Source organism: Tauraco erythrolophus, chromosome 3, assembly GCF_009769465.1.
Source record: "Tauraco erythrolophus isolate bTauEry1 chromosome 3, bTauEry1.pri, whole genome shotgun sequence".
NCBI lineage: Eukaryota > Metazoa > Chordata > Aves > Musophagiformes > Musophagidae > Tauraco > Tauraco erythrolophus.
Window position 1 is genome coordinate 42,175,819 of NC_141467.1, and position 18,328 is coordinate 42,194,146.

Sequence of the window (18,328 nt, forward strand, 5' to 3'; positions counted from 1 at the left end):
CTACATTTTCAACTCTAATGCATTTTTAATAACCTTCATCAGCCACTGATTTGAATTTCAAATTTCTTTCTATGAAGGACGAAAAATTAGATAGCCTTGTGCCAATTTTCATAATAAATTGCTCTTTATTTATGTTGCAAAGCCTCCCTTACTATAAGCAAATGAAAATCTTAAATGAAACTTAGTACTCATAAGACTTATTATATTTCTTCTCCCTTTATTAAGGGAAAGTGACAAACCTATCTGCCCTCCCTGCTACACCATAACATGATGTTTGTACCCATCTGCTTCCTTTTACAGCTATTGCACAAGGGACCACGCCTCTTCCCATTTCCACATCAAAACGGTAAACATTCCTCCAACAACAGAGGCACAATTTGAAGTAGCTTCAAGGGAAAATGTTGTAATTAAGAAAAAAAAATATCCTCACATAACATTTCTTCACTAGTGTTATAAACAGCAGGCTAGATAATTAGGTCTTTAACTTTCATCATGAACATTTATTATTTATGTAGTGTACTTACTTTCTACACTTGAATAGTGAGAATAGACATATACAATATCAGAAAAAATAACAAATGCAGAGACAAGCGCTGAAGGCCAGGAAAGGAAGACTTAAGTGTGACTTTGACTACTATTTCTATAGGTCTAGTCCACCATTTTCCTGTTATTTGCATGGCAGTGGGCCCCACTGGGTCTGATCTCTGTATATTAACACAAATGAACACCTTTATGATTATTGGCACCCCTTCTATACATTTTATGATACATATTGTCTTAATTATATATCACATTTGATTTTTCATAACTATTTTTCACGTCAGAATAAATGTTAAATACCATTCTGTTAAATAGACGCTTTATAAATTATGTTTGATTCTCAGAACTTCGTACTGTTTTTCTGACTTAATGGTATACTTAATGGGTTCTTCCATAATAGTCATCACACAAGTATATTTCACACAGATGGATTCACAAATATTAATTTCCTTTCACACCTTCCTCCCTTCTGAGAGGTGTGGATTATACTGACAGTGAAAGAACGAAGAAACTGTATGATGAAAACAAATGAAAGTCAAAAATATGTCCTTTAAACTTTCAATCTGAATTAGGGATATCCAGGATTCAGTTTTTCAACAACACTTGCATTAGAAAGGGGAGCTTAGTGAAAATCTCCACAGCAGAACCCAGCTGTTTTATATCCTAGCTCAATCGTGTCTTCTTGATCCTCCCTCAAGAACCTGTGGAGACCTCCTTCAGAGACCTTATTTCCACTCTTCATTCTCAGAAGTACCTACTCTCCAGCTTCATCTGCGTAAGTGGTACTGAAACCCTCACTCTCAAACACAGGGTCATCTTATTTCAGAACCTGCCACTCCTGGGAAATGTCCAAGAAGTGCACATCTCCCAGTTGCTGAAACATGAGGTAAGTAGTGTTATCAGAGAACAATTTGGTTTGTTGCAAAGATCTGAACAATCCCTCTTGCTTTTTCTTAATGTGCCTCCGTCCTGCTGCACGGATGCTCTTTGCCCCAGATATTATTTCACTGAAGAGACAAACTATGTCCATACTCTTTGCTTCCTTGTCCACCTCCCTCTTGTTATCAAATTTTTATTTCTGTACCAGTCTCCTTATTTTTGTGCAAAGTCAATTAAAATGAATTTCAGTTTACCCTTAATAATATGCACATTCTTCACCATCTTCCCATGCCATTCTTCCCTTTAGCATTTCTCATATCAACTTTTTGAAATAGTCAGCTTTTCATCTGCCAGAAGCTCTTGGTGTTTCTCACAGATATCTAATGATAAGGTGCTTTCACAGAGTGTCACAGCATTTATTCCTCTATTTTTCTCCCATACTCTAACATTTGGTCTATTTCTTCTCTAAGTTTTAATTCAACAGTTTTCCTTTCCATGTTACCTAGGTGTCAGAGGATATACATACAGAGAATGGCTCCATGATCTCATCTCAAACACCTGACCTCGTACTAGTCTTCAAAAATGACAAGTAGCTATTAGAGTGAATGTCAGGTTTTAGCCCTGAAAGAACTGGAGGCAACACATTTCATTACCCAAGAGAGAAAATTACCTGAATTTCCATCATATACGAAGCTTTACAGACAACACGAGACACTTTAGCTATCAAAGTCAGAAGTGTTTCTAACAAACATGCACAAAATACAGGTTTGCAAAGGCTTTAAACTTTGCCAAAACATGGCCAGATTTTCATGGCAAAACCAGAATATACATAACTGACACACATACCATCGTGTTCTTTACTGAAAAGCAATAACACTAAAGTAGTTCAAAGAAAAGCTTTCTTGAGACTGTTTTAAGAGACACTAGGAAGATTAAGAACAGAAGCAGCTGGAGAGAGTATATGGACACGGCCATGAGCAACATGATCTGACTGATGTTGCTTTGAGTAGGAGACAGAACTAGATGGACTCCAGAGGTCCTTTTTAGCCTGAATTTTTCTATGGGTCAATGACACTTTGGAAGTTTTACATTATAAAATTATTTTTTACCTCTCTCTCCTGCTGAAATGTTTAAATGTTCCTCTCCTATTCAATAATATTTTTTACAGTAAAAAATTCAGTCTTCCAGCTTAACACTTAATATAACTGGAATACAAGCTCCTATTTAAACTGCTGATTTTTAAGAGAAGAGCATCCCTGTTGCTGCAAAACTGTCACACGTTCAAGTACTTCTGTGAATTTACTGTAATAAGTGTACATGGATCTTCATATAAGAACCACCACTAACAGGTTTGGGAGTTACTTTCTGTTACCAGTAGAGACTAAGAGATTATATTTACTTTTCCGAACATTTATTCCCTCTTTGATGCTTATATTCAGCCACTGAGGCCACTGCTGAGGAATTCAAAGCCACTCATTGATGCAAATTCTTTCTTTACCCTGTGAATTGACATTCCTAATTAATACTCTGTGCCTTCAAGTTTTGAAGGATGAGTAGAGTTCTACACAAGAACAGACTCACAGGGTAGTTTAAACATTTTACGTTCATGCTTGTAGGAGTTCAAAGTCCTGTCAGCACGTTCAGCTTGCAGATTTCTTCATTCACTACATTTTTAAGGAAAGAAGATGTTATTGCCTTAATACAATCTTTATTGAAAGAGATTTTGTTTTATTAGTTTGCATGCTGCCCTTTGATGTGCTCAGACTCTATTAACAGCTTTATTACCAGCACAGCTCCAATTATTCCTGCAATTTGCTTTTGGTGCATAGAATGTTTGCTTTGAACAATTATGTTGTTGAGATACTTCTATATTTTAAGAGCGATCTGATAATTACTGTAAATCTTATAGTTTGGTGTACAGAACTGAGTAATTTTGCTAACAGTTATTCATTTAAATAGAGTTCATTTTAATCTCATCAGCTGAGTAATAGCTGCCCATGAAAGCAATGTCCTTTGTGACCTTCCCATACCAACCAGATGAATTTGCTAGAAGACAAGATATTACTTGAAAGTGCTGGAAAGAAATATTTGAAAAGAATTACATGTCAAAATGGGAAAAAATAAGGATATAATTTCCAGGAAAATTTATTAATCTCTCCTTTGGAAGACTCAGCAAAGTAACCTCAAAATAACTCTTTCAACCTCAAAAAGCAAAGACTTACTTACAAAAAAATAACTGTTCAATTCTCAATTCTTTGCAGATAAAAATTTGAAAAATATTATTCAATAACTAACATAGTCAAACACGCAGTCACATGTTCACTGGGCTCCTAAGAAAATACTACATTGAGATCACTATTTTGAAATTTTCTGAAACAAGTTCTGGCAATAAAATATGACCATGCTTTTAAAGAACAAGGATAAGGAGAGAAGAGGGAAAAGACAAAATAAAAAATTCCAATATAAAAAAAAAATCAAATATCTGTGAATGTGACCAGATCTTCATAAAGTATTCATATTTAGCTTTTGTCTAATATGAATTTTTTAGTGAATTTAACCAGATGAGAAAATGGAGACTTATTTAGGAAATTTAGATCAACTAACAAACAGTGGAAGCAGAACAGTTAACATAGCAAAATCAGACAGGTTTGAATTTCTGAAAAACAGAAAGCATAAACATTATTAAAAAAAAAAGGCAATGAAGAGAATTCAAACAATATTCAAATTTGGATGCAAATCAAGTGTTATAATATATGTTATCACAAAAAGCCCAACAATTTTGATAGATTTTTAATCAACTTCCTTTTGAGAATGCCTTTGCATCTGAGAAACAATGCAATATCATAAGCAATAATATTAGCATCGCAGACCATAGAAGTCCATAAGGAGACTTGCATAACATCTGATTTGTAGTGAACATGACCTACACAAAAGGCTGATACGTTCCACAATAAAGTAGGACTCTTGGACTAAACTAGAATAAACAGTAGGCTAGTTTACATTTCTTTAGCAATAAGAATTTTTATTTAAGCAACCTAGCAGTGGCCAGAGAACACTAAGGAAAATAAAACCAATCAGGATAACTAAGTAAATTGAAATAATCAGAAAGAAGGTCTTATAAAGATTATGATAATGCTACCATATGCAATTATTTTTATTCTTCATTTCAGAGTTGTAATTACGTTTGATAATAGTATGGGCTGGCACACAGATGACTGTGGCAAAATTTAGCATTTTTCAAAGTTATCAGGAATTCATTTAACCTAAGATATTTCAAAGTGAATAATCACTTCATGGTTTAAGGCCATCTCAATTAGAGACTAGCAACTGTGCTGTAGAGGAATAAATATCTTATTGTTCCTGTATAGTGAGTTTTTAAACACAAAAACAACCTGTCTCCTCCTTCCTCTTACAAAACAGGACTATGAACACACCACAGAAACTCTGGGTATGTGGTTGTGATTGCATATGCACAGGGGATCTTAGTGCCAAGAACTTCTCAAGAAACCACTGTAGCTGATATAAGAACTTGACATAAATTACTGGTATTGCATTACATAAATCAGCATTTTCTGAAACTAGTATTTAGCATTCCACAAGTTTCTTCAGGACAATCAAGCAGTGAAAGAAAAAGTGTAATGTAGCTCCCTTTGTGTGGCCCTGGCCACAAATTTAATTTAATAGATTACAGTTAGAAGGCTAGTGCTATTCTTTTTTTTTTTGATTATTATTTATATTTGTGGACACATTATATAACGTGCTTAAGACCATCTGTTCCCTGTATATTTTTGACTATCAGAAGTCATTGCTAAAACGTTGTGCAATCTATTTTATTTTGCTTTTGCAGATTTATATGCAGCATATCATAATTGATCACAACAGAAAAAAAAAACAATTAAATAACAGAAAATCTAAAAATCTTATCCTACTTTAATCTTGCTGACTTAAGACTCAAAACCTTAGAGATAGCTGCTGTTGACACAATCTTAACAGAACAATCTCTCATATTGGAGGGATTAAATCAGTAAGTCTTGAACTCTATGCCAGACATAATCTATTTATTTATTTGAAGGGTAAACATGCCAGGATTGACAGATTCAAGCTTCTCTTGCTCCAAGACAGCTATATCTTGTCAGGGACAGACCCAACTGACACCACCTTCAATTCGTGTGAAGGTTATCTACCTTATTAGGGAAAGAGAAACGTGTTAAAGGAGCTGGAGATTTTACAATGAATGGAAGAATCCATATCTGTTGGTTCCCATTTTGGACTTTATGGACTACCATTAGTAATTCAGCTATGTCATCCTTAAGTTCCCTTTCTACTTTTGAGTGAAAATGTTCTCCATACTTTGCTAGTGACCATTCTGTGTAGCTGGGGTTGAAGTATCTATGATCAAGTTTATGACACAGGGACATCTCTACAGAATCCTCCCTTGCATACTCACATTAAAGCATGCCAGTTTCCTCTACTGTAAACCCCAATGGAAATGTGGTCACTCATACACTTTTTCATTCACATTTCCTTTATATTCTGATCGTCATTTGGCTGTACAGGGTCTTTGGAAAGCCTTTTGCTCCTGATGGGTCAAAATCTGTATTTATAACTAGTTTTAACTCTTCTGGTTAGTTGCTCTTCAAGCTCTGCTTTGCTCTTTCTAATTCTGCTTTAACAACTAATTGGCCAACTGTGTAATGCTTTCTAGTTTCTTTGAATACACTTCAGGTTTTGAAGTTTGATCTCTCATTTCTAGTAACCTTCATGTTGCTACTTAGCCATGCTGACTTCCTGTAATGCTTCTGCAAGTCTCTCCAAATGGGTAACAGGCCCTTACTGTCTGATGAGCATGCCTCCAAAGCCTGAAAGAATTTAACTTTTTACATACCTTTTATATTCTTTCAGAAAAATGAGAAAGGTTGTTATTTATTCCCACTTTTAAGTTAGTAAAGCTGTAGTGTCTGTATTTGGCCTTTTCTGATAGTGTTGGAAAAGCTCCCAAGAACATACCCCTGGGATGAGTGCAGAACTATTGCCACTTTACACCCTTTTTGGAGTAATGGGAGTAAACACCGTTGTTCTGCACAACATCTGCAATGAATGTGCAAGGGAAAACAGTACAGCTAAGCTACAACTTATCTGAACAAAAGTGTAATGATCTAGATTTATAGTAATGAGATTTTTTAATTTGATACCAGAAGCTAGAATGAAAAATTATGGTCAAGTTTTGACTAATGAATGCAATATTCACTGTTACTGTCAGGAGGCACTTGTCTATAAGGACTAATGCCACTACTGTTATTTATAATAGGAAAATCAGTAGAAAAAAGCAGGAAAGCAATGCACATCAGCATTAGTTAATTTACAGAATAACAAATAAACCCCCATGTTGTCTGGATACTGGGGAGGAGGGGCTGTCCATTTTCTAAAGAAGCCAGCTTATTTACACATTAATAAACATTTATTTAGGATAAGTATACCAAAAAAATCTCAATTTTTAAATTATTTTAGCTTTGCAATACCTATCATTTTTCTCTCTCTTTTTTTTTTTTTTTTTCAGTCCAGAGCCTCTTCTATAATTCACATTGCCCAGTACACAGGTTTATCACATAAGTACAGGATATACAAAGCCATTTAGATAAAGTGCTTTAAACAGGAATTTGATTTGAGCTACGTTTCAAGCTCAAATATCCATGGAAAAGTAGAGATCTTTAAGATCTTGATAAGTTACTTATATTGGGGTATTGTTTGTGATCCTGGATAATACAGGTATATCAAAGATATGAATTTCTGTTATGTTTCCACTTGAGAGGTAAAATTTTCTCCTGTAACTCTGCATGAAAAAACTAGAAAACCTGCACAGTACAATGTAGTAAGACTATGTGATCCTGCTAGGCCTTCTCCCAAGGTAACCTAGACTGATCTGAAGGTCTGAAGGACATGAGTTCCTAGCAAATCCCAGTATGTTCTGAGTCCTTCTCTGCACTACCCCCTTTTTTCTACAAGTTATAAAGAGATTGTACAGGAATAAGGATCTCAGGATTGACATATATATTCTTGCCTGAATACTAGCGTGCGATCAGAGCCTTTCACCCATTCAAGCATGTTGTCCTTTCATAAGGAGTCAGGCTTGAGACATATATTTCAATCTTCCTTAAAAACCACCAGATCTTTTATTTCTTCAATATTTAATCATTTTTTTCATTGATTCTTAGAGTTCAATTACCCTTCAACTTTGCACACCAGATACCCTCCTTATATTTTATGAGTGAATAAGGAAACAGAATTTCAAAACAGGACTAACAATTTGCACAGGATAGCAATAAACATGCATTTTGAACTACTTCAAAATATAACAAAGCAATAAACAGCTCTAGAAAAGAAAGAAAGAGAATTAGGATATTTCAATTTAATAATAGCAATCAAATAACTGTATCTGCTTTCATAACAACTTTCACTGATATCTCTCAATAGTCACACTCAATGACTATTCACAACTCATGCACATCTACTTCACTGCCATTTCATTTATCAGAATGGAGGCAAGTGAGGAGAATAATCATTATGAAGTAATAAAATAGCCTTAAAAAAAAAAAAAAATCAAGCCTGAGAATAAGATTCAGGGTTTCTATTTTCTGATAATACAACTTCAGAAATTGTTTCATTACTTTATTTGAAAAATGAGTATCATCCAAGTGAATGGATACAATTCTTTTTTCTCTATAGTCAGAAAGACTGTATCCTTTTAAACAGGAAAGAGTATCCATTTCTTTTTCTACCCTCTCCCCACTCCCAAGGAGTGGAATAAGAGGGAAAAAAGAACTGTAACAGCCTTTCCATTTTCTTATGTTACATGCAAAGAGCCACACTTCCACCAATACTACAACATGCAGCTGCAACTGTATCTATGTCACTTTTTTAGCTTCTCAAATTATTCTTGCATTTCACTTTTTTTTTTTCTAAAAGAAGACAGTTGACAAGAAACATATGAAGTGTTTCTGAATCCTTTTACACATAAAGTATGCTGTAGGCAATAAAATGTTCAAAAAACAATTTACAACACAACCACCACCACCTTCCCATCCCCTCAGAAAAAAGAACCCCCCTCAAAGCCCCACACTTTCATCCTTCTGCCCTGTTGCTAATCCATATAAACTTCATAGATAAAGGACTTCCTCAGGATTTCAGCCATCACTACAGCTATCAGCCCAAACCTCCCAATTAATCCTTCTGAAGACACATCATTAAGTTGCAACTTGAAAGTAAATATTTTTTGAAATTTATGTTGAAGAGAAGAATGACTTTTGCTCCATGTGGACCTCTTACACATGGGAGCAAACACTGTCATTGTGGTGCACAAGTGAAAGTGCCAATAGTCTAGTACACATCAGTCCTAAATCTGCATACTAATGTAAGATCAGAAGCTGGATTTTTGGCCATATGAAATTACTGGGGTTCTTTTTCTTAGAAAATATTCACAGGATAGTTGCATGCTATTTATTATATATACATTTTCCATTTAAACATACCAAGAGGTTACTGGAACTTACAGGCTAATTTGTAGTTTTGTGATAAAAAGCATTAGATGTGCCTTCAAGAGAGCTAGACTTACATCCACACTCTTTCACTGCTTGCCATGTGACCTTGTCTAAGTCATCTTTGTGCTTCAACTTGCCAGTTTTAACATAATATCTAACCATGATATGACACAAAGCTAAAGGTGACTGGATAGAAGACAATAGTATAAGCACAGGGCCCTGCCCTATTTTAGAACTAGCTCACTTGAGTCTACTGCATGTCATGGGGAGCTGATAACAGTAATTTACAAGACAGAAAGAAAAACCCACGCTCAACTATCTCATTTTCCATCACAGAAGTGATCATGACAGAGAAAGCAGGGAGAATCTCATTCAGTGAACCCTGAATTTTTACCCTTAAAAATCCTTGGCGTTGACAGAGCTTGTCAATCTTAGAGAGTTCTGGAAAAATGTTAAATATTCAACCAGTGTCACCATTACAACTGAGGCATTTAGCATTTTCAGAATTTGTTCAATACTTAGTTAATAATAAACATTTGATTAAGCAGTCAATTTTACACATTTCCAAAACACTGGTGTTTCAAGAAAAAAACACATCAATCTGCCAGTTCACACACATTGGTGTTTTTGTCCTCATCTGCAAAACAGTGTGATATCTCACCTGTATCACTGAGATTTACAGACGTTTTACTGTGCTTTTAGTGTCAGGATTAGGTTTTCAACCTGATTCTCACTGTATTGTTTGCAAAGCAGACATATCAAGAGCACACTCTTCCCAAGGAGAAGTGGTAAACAGGCAATGCTTCAGTTCACAAGAAAGGCATGACTTACCTTGTGAAAGTTCCTGAAATATGCTGCCTTCTCATCTGGAAATTTTTCTAGCCTCCTGGGTCCTTTACTGGAAGCCTTCTTGAAAACCAACCAACAGCGTCTGAAAATCTGCAAATAAAATCAATGGATTATATCAGCTTTTCTTTAAAGGTGGACAGTATCACGAAGGCATTCAGCTACATAAATGATGCAGGAAGAAATTGTAAAATTACACTATTTTGTTTTAAAGGTCTAGAAAATTCTGAGAACATCAATTATATTGGCAGGGGAGTTGGAACAAGATGATCTTTAAGGTCCCTTCCAACCCAAACCATTCTATGATTATATTTCTACACAAGTAATCCCAGTTCCTCAATTTATAGATATTGATTGTCAGTACATTGTAAAACTTTTTGCTTTGATTTCTTTCATTCATGCCAAATTTGACAATTCCTGAGATGCAAGTAAATCCATGAACTTTGAATATGAAAAGAATTATAAAGCTGTCATCAGAGAAAATACTTTCAGAAATCACTCCATGCATTTCTAGCTTTCACATTTATAGTCTATAAGAGTATCGATACCATTTATAAACATTTATTGCAGCTTTTAACACAATACAGTAATCAGCAGAGCTGGTATGCATAGAAAAGAAAGTTGAAATAAGCACCAATGTGACCATTGCTGGACAACAACATCTAGTTCTCTTACTTAATTCAATGGCAAACTTTCTAAGGGAAAACTATGCACATTACTGAAGTCTCAGAACATGTAGTGAAAAATAAAATCCTTCAGAAAGCACAAAACTAAACAATATTATCCCCTCATTTTAATGAGAACCAGATTAGATTTTGCTTAAAATATATTTTTTAAGCACTGAGGGTACTTTCTAGGACTATTTACCAAGCATTCTGGTGTTATTGCCATAACCAGAACTTTAAAATCAGGATTGAATTACCAAATAAGAATACATTTGCATTTCAAGGAGAAGCTGATTAAAGATAATCCTCTGGACTGTATTATGCAAGTAAGAGATTAGATATTAATCTTGTTTTATAATCTATGACAATAGTTTTACTTCATTCTCCTCTTCTCTACTTGCACAGCTCTATAAACAATACCATACAGAATTTAATGTTATTATTTCAAGGATATATTGAAAAACAAACAAAAAAAAAACCCTCAATACTAGTTAATGGTTCCACTGACCATATGTGGAGAAGAGCCTTATTTCTTCAGAAAAACTAATGACACAACACAGGAAGTAGATATGTGACATTTAATGACAGAACACAGGAAGTACAGTACTATTTAATTTGGATCAGATCAAACACATCTTCCATTTAAAAAAAAAATAAACCAGGAATTATGAGCAGAGAGCACTAAAATGAGTTTTCCTCTCAGTATGATGCTGTCTAAACTGAGTATAATCAGTAAATATAGTGTCATTAAAATAATTAAGCTTAATTAGCCACATTTTGATATAAGAATATTGACACTATCCTGTTGTCATTAACTTAGATGAATGCTATCAGTCAAAATAAATGTTTTATTTTAAAAACCTACCATTGGACTACAGTATCAATACGTTTAATTAAGAAGGCTTTTGGAAGAAAACAGCATTTAATGAAATCATCTGCAAGTATACTTCTTACAAAGCATACAAGTTTTAGGGTTTTTTTTTCTACTAAGGTTGTAACATGGCAACCACACAACTGTACTTTCTATCTCAGAAATTACTTCACCTAACCCTGAGGGAAAGCAAAGACAATATCATATTTCCTAAAAAAAAAAAATGACATTACACTGTGGGACATCATAAACCATCTTTATTAGATAATACTTTCTTCAAATAACATCTTGGCAGTGTTGCAGCTTGTTTTACCAAAGCTATAGCATTGCTCCCACAGTTATCTCTTGATTAATCCATATTAACTCTTCACAATGTTATGGTGTGAAAAGCTCTACTTTTGCAGGTAAAGTAACATACATATAGAGGATATTCACACTATTTCGACCTTACTAAAAGCAAGAGCACCAACTGTTCGCAGGGGACATATTTATACATTTAATAAAAGTGCCAATTTTAATTACACTGCTCGTTCTTCTGGGATCTGGATTGTTTGGTTTGTTGGTTGTTTTTTTTTTCGTTTGGTTCGTTTTTTGTCTGTGTATTTTCAGTTGATCTCTCTTCCACTAAGGAAAGTCTTTTCCTAATAAGTTCTTTATCAAGGCAAAAGCCATTGCCTTCATTTCAAATCTTTTATTGATTTCCTTATTTCCAATATCTGACCTTATGGTTTACAGTCCTCACAGACTTCTCTTTAGAAAAACAGATCAACCTACAGTCCCCATCATCAGTGGTGGTGGGTTTTAGCACAGCCATGGAATCTACATTTTACTAATGACCTGAATTTTGAGCAGAGTAAGTATTTTCAGGTTGTTTTTCTTTTGGTTTTAGATGGGTTTTTTCCTCCCCTCACTTGTACTCTTCTGATTTGCTCTCCCATCTGGGGATATTGAATGAGCAGCTGTGTGGTACTTAGTTGCCAGCTGGGGTTAAACCACAACAGTTTGTTTTTTAATATGACACAGTCATTTTTTCTTATAATGCAAAGTATCAGTTAGATTCAGTACATCGGAAGTATCCCTAATAAATAGAAATCTAGACATGCAAAGTCAAGGCGTTAGATTTCTCCCTGCGAGGATGAGAACATTTTCCAGTCAAAAGGTAATCTAATGTATACTCCAAAGCAATTCCTTCAGTGACAAATAAGCAGGGTCTACTGAATGACAACTTTCTTTTTTCACTGGATATCAATCTGGGACAGTGTGAAAGTGGGTTTGAGTGTTTGCAGCTAAACGGACAAAATTCAAGAGAGGGCTTTGACCCCTTATTAGTTGGGGCTTCAAAGTATTCATCGAAGAGGGCTAGATGCTAGTTATCTTTAAAGATGCTCCTTTTTAGACCTTTTCCTGAAGTTCTGCATTGGAGTGAATTCGAAGGCTTCGACATTTAGACTGCAGGAATGAACAGCCCTTGCTTTTAAAGGAGAACACTGGATAGTGAGAGGAGGGAACCATTAGTTTTACCGTTAGACTGTTACTGCTTCAATTTGTTGACATCTGTTTTTTCCAGACCTTTAGGGAGAGGAGAGATCTGAAGAATGCAATGGCTCAATGAAATGGCTCAATGAGGACTCCTGATTTGGTATGGACATATAGCAAGGTACATCCTTGCATTTGGATTTTATTTTTTTAAACTACTATCACTTTTAAAGCTGGTATAAACATATACAGTTCCACTGCCTTTCAGCAGCATTTTGTCTGATTACACCAACAGACAGTTTGTATCTCAGTGTTTGAAAAAGCATTAGCATATGAATTTACCTATAAGTATGAATAAATAGGTGCAGACATGAGCACACAGCAAACAAACATTTGCCTTTCATAAGGCATCTCATTGTTATACAGACGCCTACTCAATTATTCACGAACTATGAGATACACTTTTATCCCTGGCCTAGTTTAGGATGCTATTGGCTGTAATCAAAACTTCTGAAAGACTTCTGAAGTCCTCAGATAATTGGGGTAGCCATTGTGAAAGAAATCAGCATCAGCTCTTTAATAATAGGGAGAATTGGAACCACTTGCGGTGTTGTCTCCATAATATTTAGTATTTCCTGTGAGATTTAAGTGTCTGTTTCTTACACATGCACAGTTGAAGAAATGCTAAATATTTGATGGCTTAATCAGTTTTACAGTATTCTTGGATGAGCACTCACTGCTCAGTAAATACGATGTAAAAATCAAGGGCAAACACCACAAAGTCTAACTCTATGCCATTGGTTTTTTTCTGGAGAAATTCAGAAAGATAGCATTAAGCACATGCTATGGTTAAGTTTCCTTTTATTAAAGCATCAGTTAGAAGGACCAAAACTTGTTCAATACAAACCTGAGAAGAATTCTATGTAATTACCTGCTGAGTCTGTGGCATAGCAGAACCTCTTTAAACAGCACCCTTCCACTATCAGTTGTACAAGATGGGCAAAGCAGGAAAAAAAAAATATCTCTAGATCCCTCTACGTGTTCATATAGATATCAGTAAGTGATGGCAGTAACTCAGTACATTTGTGGTCTGATGAGAACTGATTCAACTGCCCCTTGTGATATCACATGGAAAAGATTCTTATCAGAATGTACAAGCTCGCAGGGGAGAGTGGTCTTCTGTTCCTAAGGATGGATTCTGAGTAGCCTTATCTCATTAGTGAGACAAAAGGATTCCAGACCTGGAACAATATAACCTTATCATCCCCAAATTATTTCTGAAATCTTTCCAATCAGAAATTTGACTTCTAGTACTGCTCCACTTCTATTAAACTTTACAGATCCTTTTTTTAATATTCTACTTGAAACACTGCAGTAGATCAATTCATTATGAAAATCTCTGCATAATCTTCTTTTCTTACTTTTTCTTCTGCTTAATTCCTCTCTCAGTTCACCCTTCCAGCAAGTTCATATTTTTTAATATTCTTGACTAATATATGCAAAAGTTTGGCCTCTGATCAGATCATTATTCTTCATGCTCATATCACACAGTTCCGTTTTATTGTTGCCATGGTTGTTCGTAATAAATCCATTAAAAGGCATATTATAGGAAATCCATTGGCTAAATTAGTTTTTTTAGAAAGAAGAAAAACTTTTTACTTTTCCTAAAATAATTTAGAACAATTGGTTTACAGTGGGAATCTTATGTATGATTTTTCATTTTTTTTTAAAGCCTTTTTCTAGTGATTTACAATAGATGCTTTTGAGATTAACACTTCTTTTTATCCACAGCTGTAGTTAATAAAGCTTTGACAGTCATCAGTAGTATTTAGAGAAGGGATTTTTACTGACAAGTCTCTACACATTATTCCAGAAATCCCATCTCACACTCAAAGAAAACAGAAACAAAAAACCCCTCATCCATCTTTTCCTTTTTTTTTTTTTAATAATGCCAAAAAAGAAAGTTACAAAACTATAATCAAATACAATTCAAATTACTTAAGGTGCTCTGAAATCTCCTTGCCCCTATCCAAAAGGCTGTACAAATGGCAATCACTTTCTTGGGTATACTGGGAAATCATTTGATTTTCTGCCACTAGCTGTAGAAACATTTGTCTCTTGAGAGAAGCCGCAGTGAGTCAGCTCCTAGTTACTAACAGAAACCATCAGTGACCAGGACAGGCATCGAAGCATTGCTCATATGGCTTTTTGCTAGCATAACCCATCAAATGGTTCTGCCAGGAAGACATCTACATAACAACATTCAGTCCTGCTTTTGTATCTCATTATCTGCAGGAAAGGCTAGTTGATATCTCCTCCCTGAATTTCCATGTGCAGTGCTCTCCTGTTAGACAAGACAACATCTGCAGTGTATGGATGAAAAACAATAAAACATGGAAATGTTCAAATTTACTTCACTAGTTATCTCCATTAAAAATTAATATTGATTTTTATGGGGTATGTGAGAGAAATGTGGTATGTTGTCAAGATAAAAGATAAGATCCAGATAAAAAAAAAATTTGACTCACAAATTTAAAAATATAGCATTCATAGTAAGAAAAACAGAAATAGTTGTCACAGTAAAGTCATATTTAACTACTGTTTTGACACCCTCCACTTAGTGATTTTTCTGTGCATATTTTGGCAAAGGGAGAAGAGATGAGGGGTGACACCCTTACTGCTTCAGTGGAACTACACTTGTCACGCATTCAAGTAAACATTAAGAGAAATTGAAAAGCAGTTATTATCTGTAAAAAGGCCCAAGAGGAAAATGGGAAGACAAAACCATTCATGCCCCAGCTAAAAACCAAGTTACAGGTTATAGCTATTGTTGAGTAAAGTCAACAGTAAAAAAAAAGAAAAAAAAAAAAACCAAAACAAACAAACCAAAACAAAACCAAAACACCTCATTGCTGCAATCCACCTTCTTGAGTTACCAACACTTTGCATTAAAATGACAAAAGCAGGTACTGTTGTAACAAGGGATGCCATCCCTCTCACACATAGGTTTCTGAGTATCTTTGAAATTCAGGTGCCCTAGAAACAATGCTTTTTCCTGTCTTGAATAGCACGGATTTCATCATCTGCTTTTTTGGAATACAGATACCACTGCACTAAGTGGGTGCATTTTGGGTGGCAAATTTGGATCTGTGTGGAGAGGTGGAACACTACCACAGGGCACTGAGCCCCCGAATTAGTGCAGAGGGTGCAGAGTAGCAGGGAATCGAGGCCACCTGCTGCTCCTTTACCACACTACTAGGAACTCATATATTTCCCAGTACCAGAGCAGAGATCCTCCGCAGTCATCTAACTCTCACTCCCTCCCCAAATAGAAGAAGAGGCAAAAATAAACCCTAGCCCTGCTAAGAAGCATGAGGTTACTTGCTTCTTTCAGCACCTCTGGGATGCGAGGCTGACACTTTACCACAAAATATATAAAGCCTTGGAAGGTTTTCCCTTTTTTTATTGATTCTAACTCTCCACTCATTCTTGCCTATTTCAACATATTTTTTTCAAAAGTTACCAAAGTGTCTACCACAAAGCAACTGCAATAAAAGCAAAGCTGTTTCAATTGTAAAGCCAGAGTTAAAGACCCACAAATATATACCAAAAAGATCTCTAGTAATGCCTTTAATTCTATCTGAAGGTGTGTTATGAACTCTATCCAACAGGGAAACATTCTTCATATATGAAAACCTTGCACATACCCTTGAGCTTCATTTTATCATCCTAATTATGAAGCAAGGTTAAACCTCTAGTTTATCAACCTTGTAGCACGACCTTCTGCAATGTTATAGAAGACAATTAAGTCTTAGATAATTTTAATGTCATAGTTCAAATCCTAAAATTTTATTATTACTATTTTCCAGATTGCAAATCTGCCAGCATTTAAAGTTAGGAATAGAAGAAATATAGAAACATCTGTTACAAACTGTTTCATCTCTGATTAGATCAATCCTTGTGGGCTTGATTGCAGTCAGTGAGAATTAGGGTGGTTAGAGAGGGATGATTAGGAACAATTCACTCAGTTATAGTATATATACGTCATCTTTCTGCTGCCATAACATACCATTATAGATTCATATAGATGTTTATAATATACTATAATTTATGTTCTTGTAGTCATAGACTATATATGTAATCCATAAAAAAGATTTATTTTATTATTAATGAATTATGTAAAACCAAAGCACATCATAGTAATTTTCCAACTATTCCTATACTAACTAAACTACTGTGTGTATAAACACTTTAGCAATGGGATCTGAAGTGCTTTTTTTTCCTGTGTTTAAAAAAGAGTGTGGAATACATACATGGAGAGATTTGCATGTTGCATTCCTGTGAATAATGTTACACAATTTTATCAATCCTTAAGCACTCACACCTTAAAAACTGACTAGGGTTACTTTGCTTTGAAGTTCCAGCAGGGCAATTCAAGGACAGAAGGACAGCCTACACGAATAATGCACTCAGTCTTCATAGTAGTCTGCAGGTCAGCAGAATTTATCACTTATATCTGAATTGATGTTATGGTTATTTTAAAAACTCTGTTCCAGTAGCAATTTTTTGGCTTTCTGCATTTCTGACTCAGTTTTGGCAAGACTAACTTCTTTTGGAGGAAAACTAATACTGCTTGTTCCATGTCTGGCCTCAAAGTAGATGACAAAAAAAAACTCAAAACAAACCACAACAAAAATTTGGTTACAACAGTTTTAGCAGGCATCCAGCAGTAAAATCCCAGAACTCGCAATATTTTTAAAGGAATTATTATACCCAAGAAATCTCAAGCATTTCACTGGGCTTAAGCTGAATGCGTAGCAGCTACTTGTGAATAATTACGCAGCAAGAATTTGTACTCAAGATCGTATCTCCTCCCACAGGTACTTTTCAACACGTAATCAGAAAAAATATACCAACAGAAAAAGTTATGATTTTGTTATACTTTAATATTAAATTTGAGTAACTTCTCAAATTGAACTGGAGTAATGAGTTTACTTCACTAATCTGAAGTTTTCTGGTGGAAATATCAAATTTTCCCCCACTTTTTTACAATGTTTTACTTTAATCAGTAAAAAATAAACATAGTTCACTTGAATATGACAAATCACATATAACAGCTTGATATCCTGCAATGAAAAAGCAATATTTACAGAAGAAAATTTGTAACTCCTTTCATTAGTTTTTAATCATATCGACTAACCTGATCTCTTTCTATGACAAGGTGACCCACTTAGTGGATGAAGGAAAGGCTGCGAATGTTGTCTACCTAAATGTTAGTAAAGCCTTTGACACCGTTTCCAACATTCTCTTAGAAAAACTGGCTGCTCATGCCTTGGACAGGTGTACGCTTCACTGGGTAAAAAACTGGCTGGATGGCCGGGCTCAAAGTGTTATGGATTTAAATCCATTTGGCAGCTGGTCACAAGTGGTGTTCCCCAGGGCTCACTATTGAGACCAGTTCTAGTTAATATCTTTATCAATGATCTGGACGAGGGGATTGAATGCACCCTCAGTAA

At 35.1% G+C, this 18,328-nt stretch overlaps 1 protein-coding gene across 1 annotated transcript in view; it reads right to left on the minus strand.

Moving 5' to 3' along the window:
• Positions 1-18,328, minus strand: part of DOK6 (docking protein 6) — a 268,991-nt gene that overhangs the window by 156,912 nt on the left and 93,751 nt on the right. Inside the window, exon 2 of the mRNA XM_086609178.1 lies at positions 9,786-9,893. Within this exon, the coding sequence (XP_086465304.1) occupies positions 9,786-9,893 (108 nt within the window). The remainder of the gene's footprint in view (positions 1-9,785; positions 9,894-18,328) is intronic.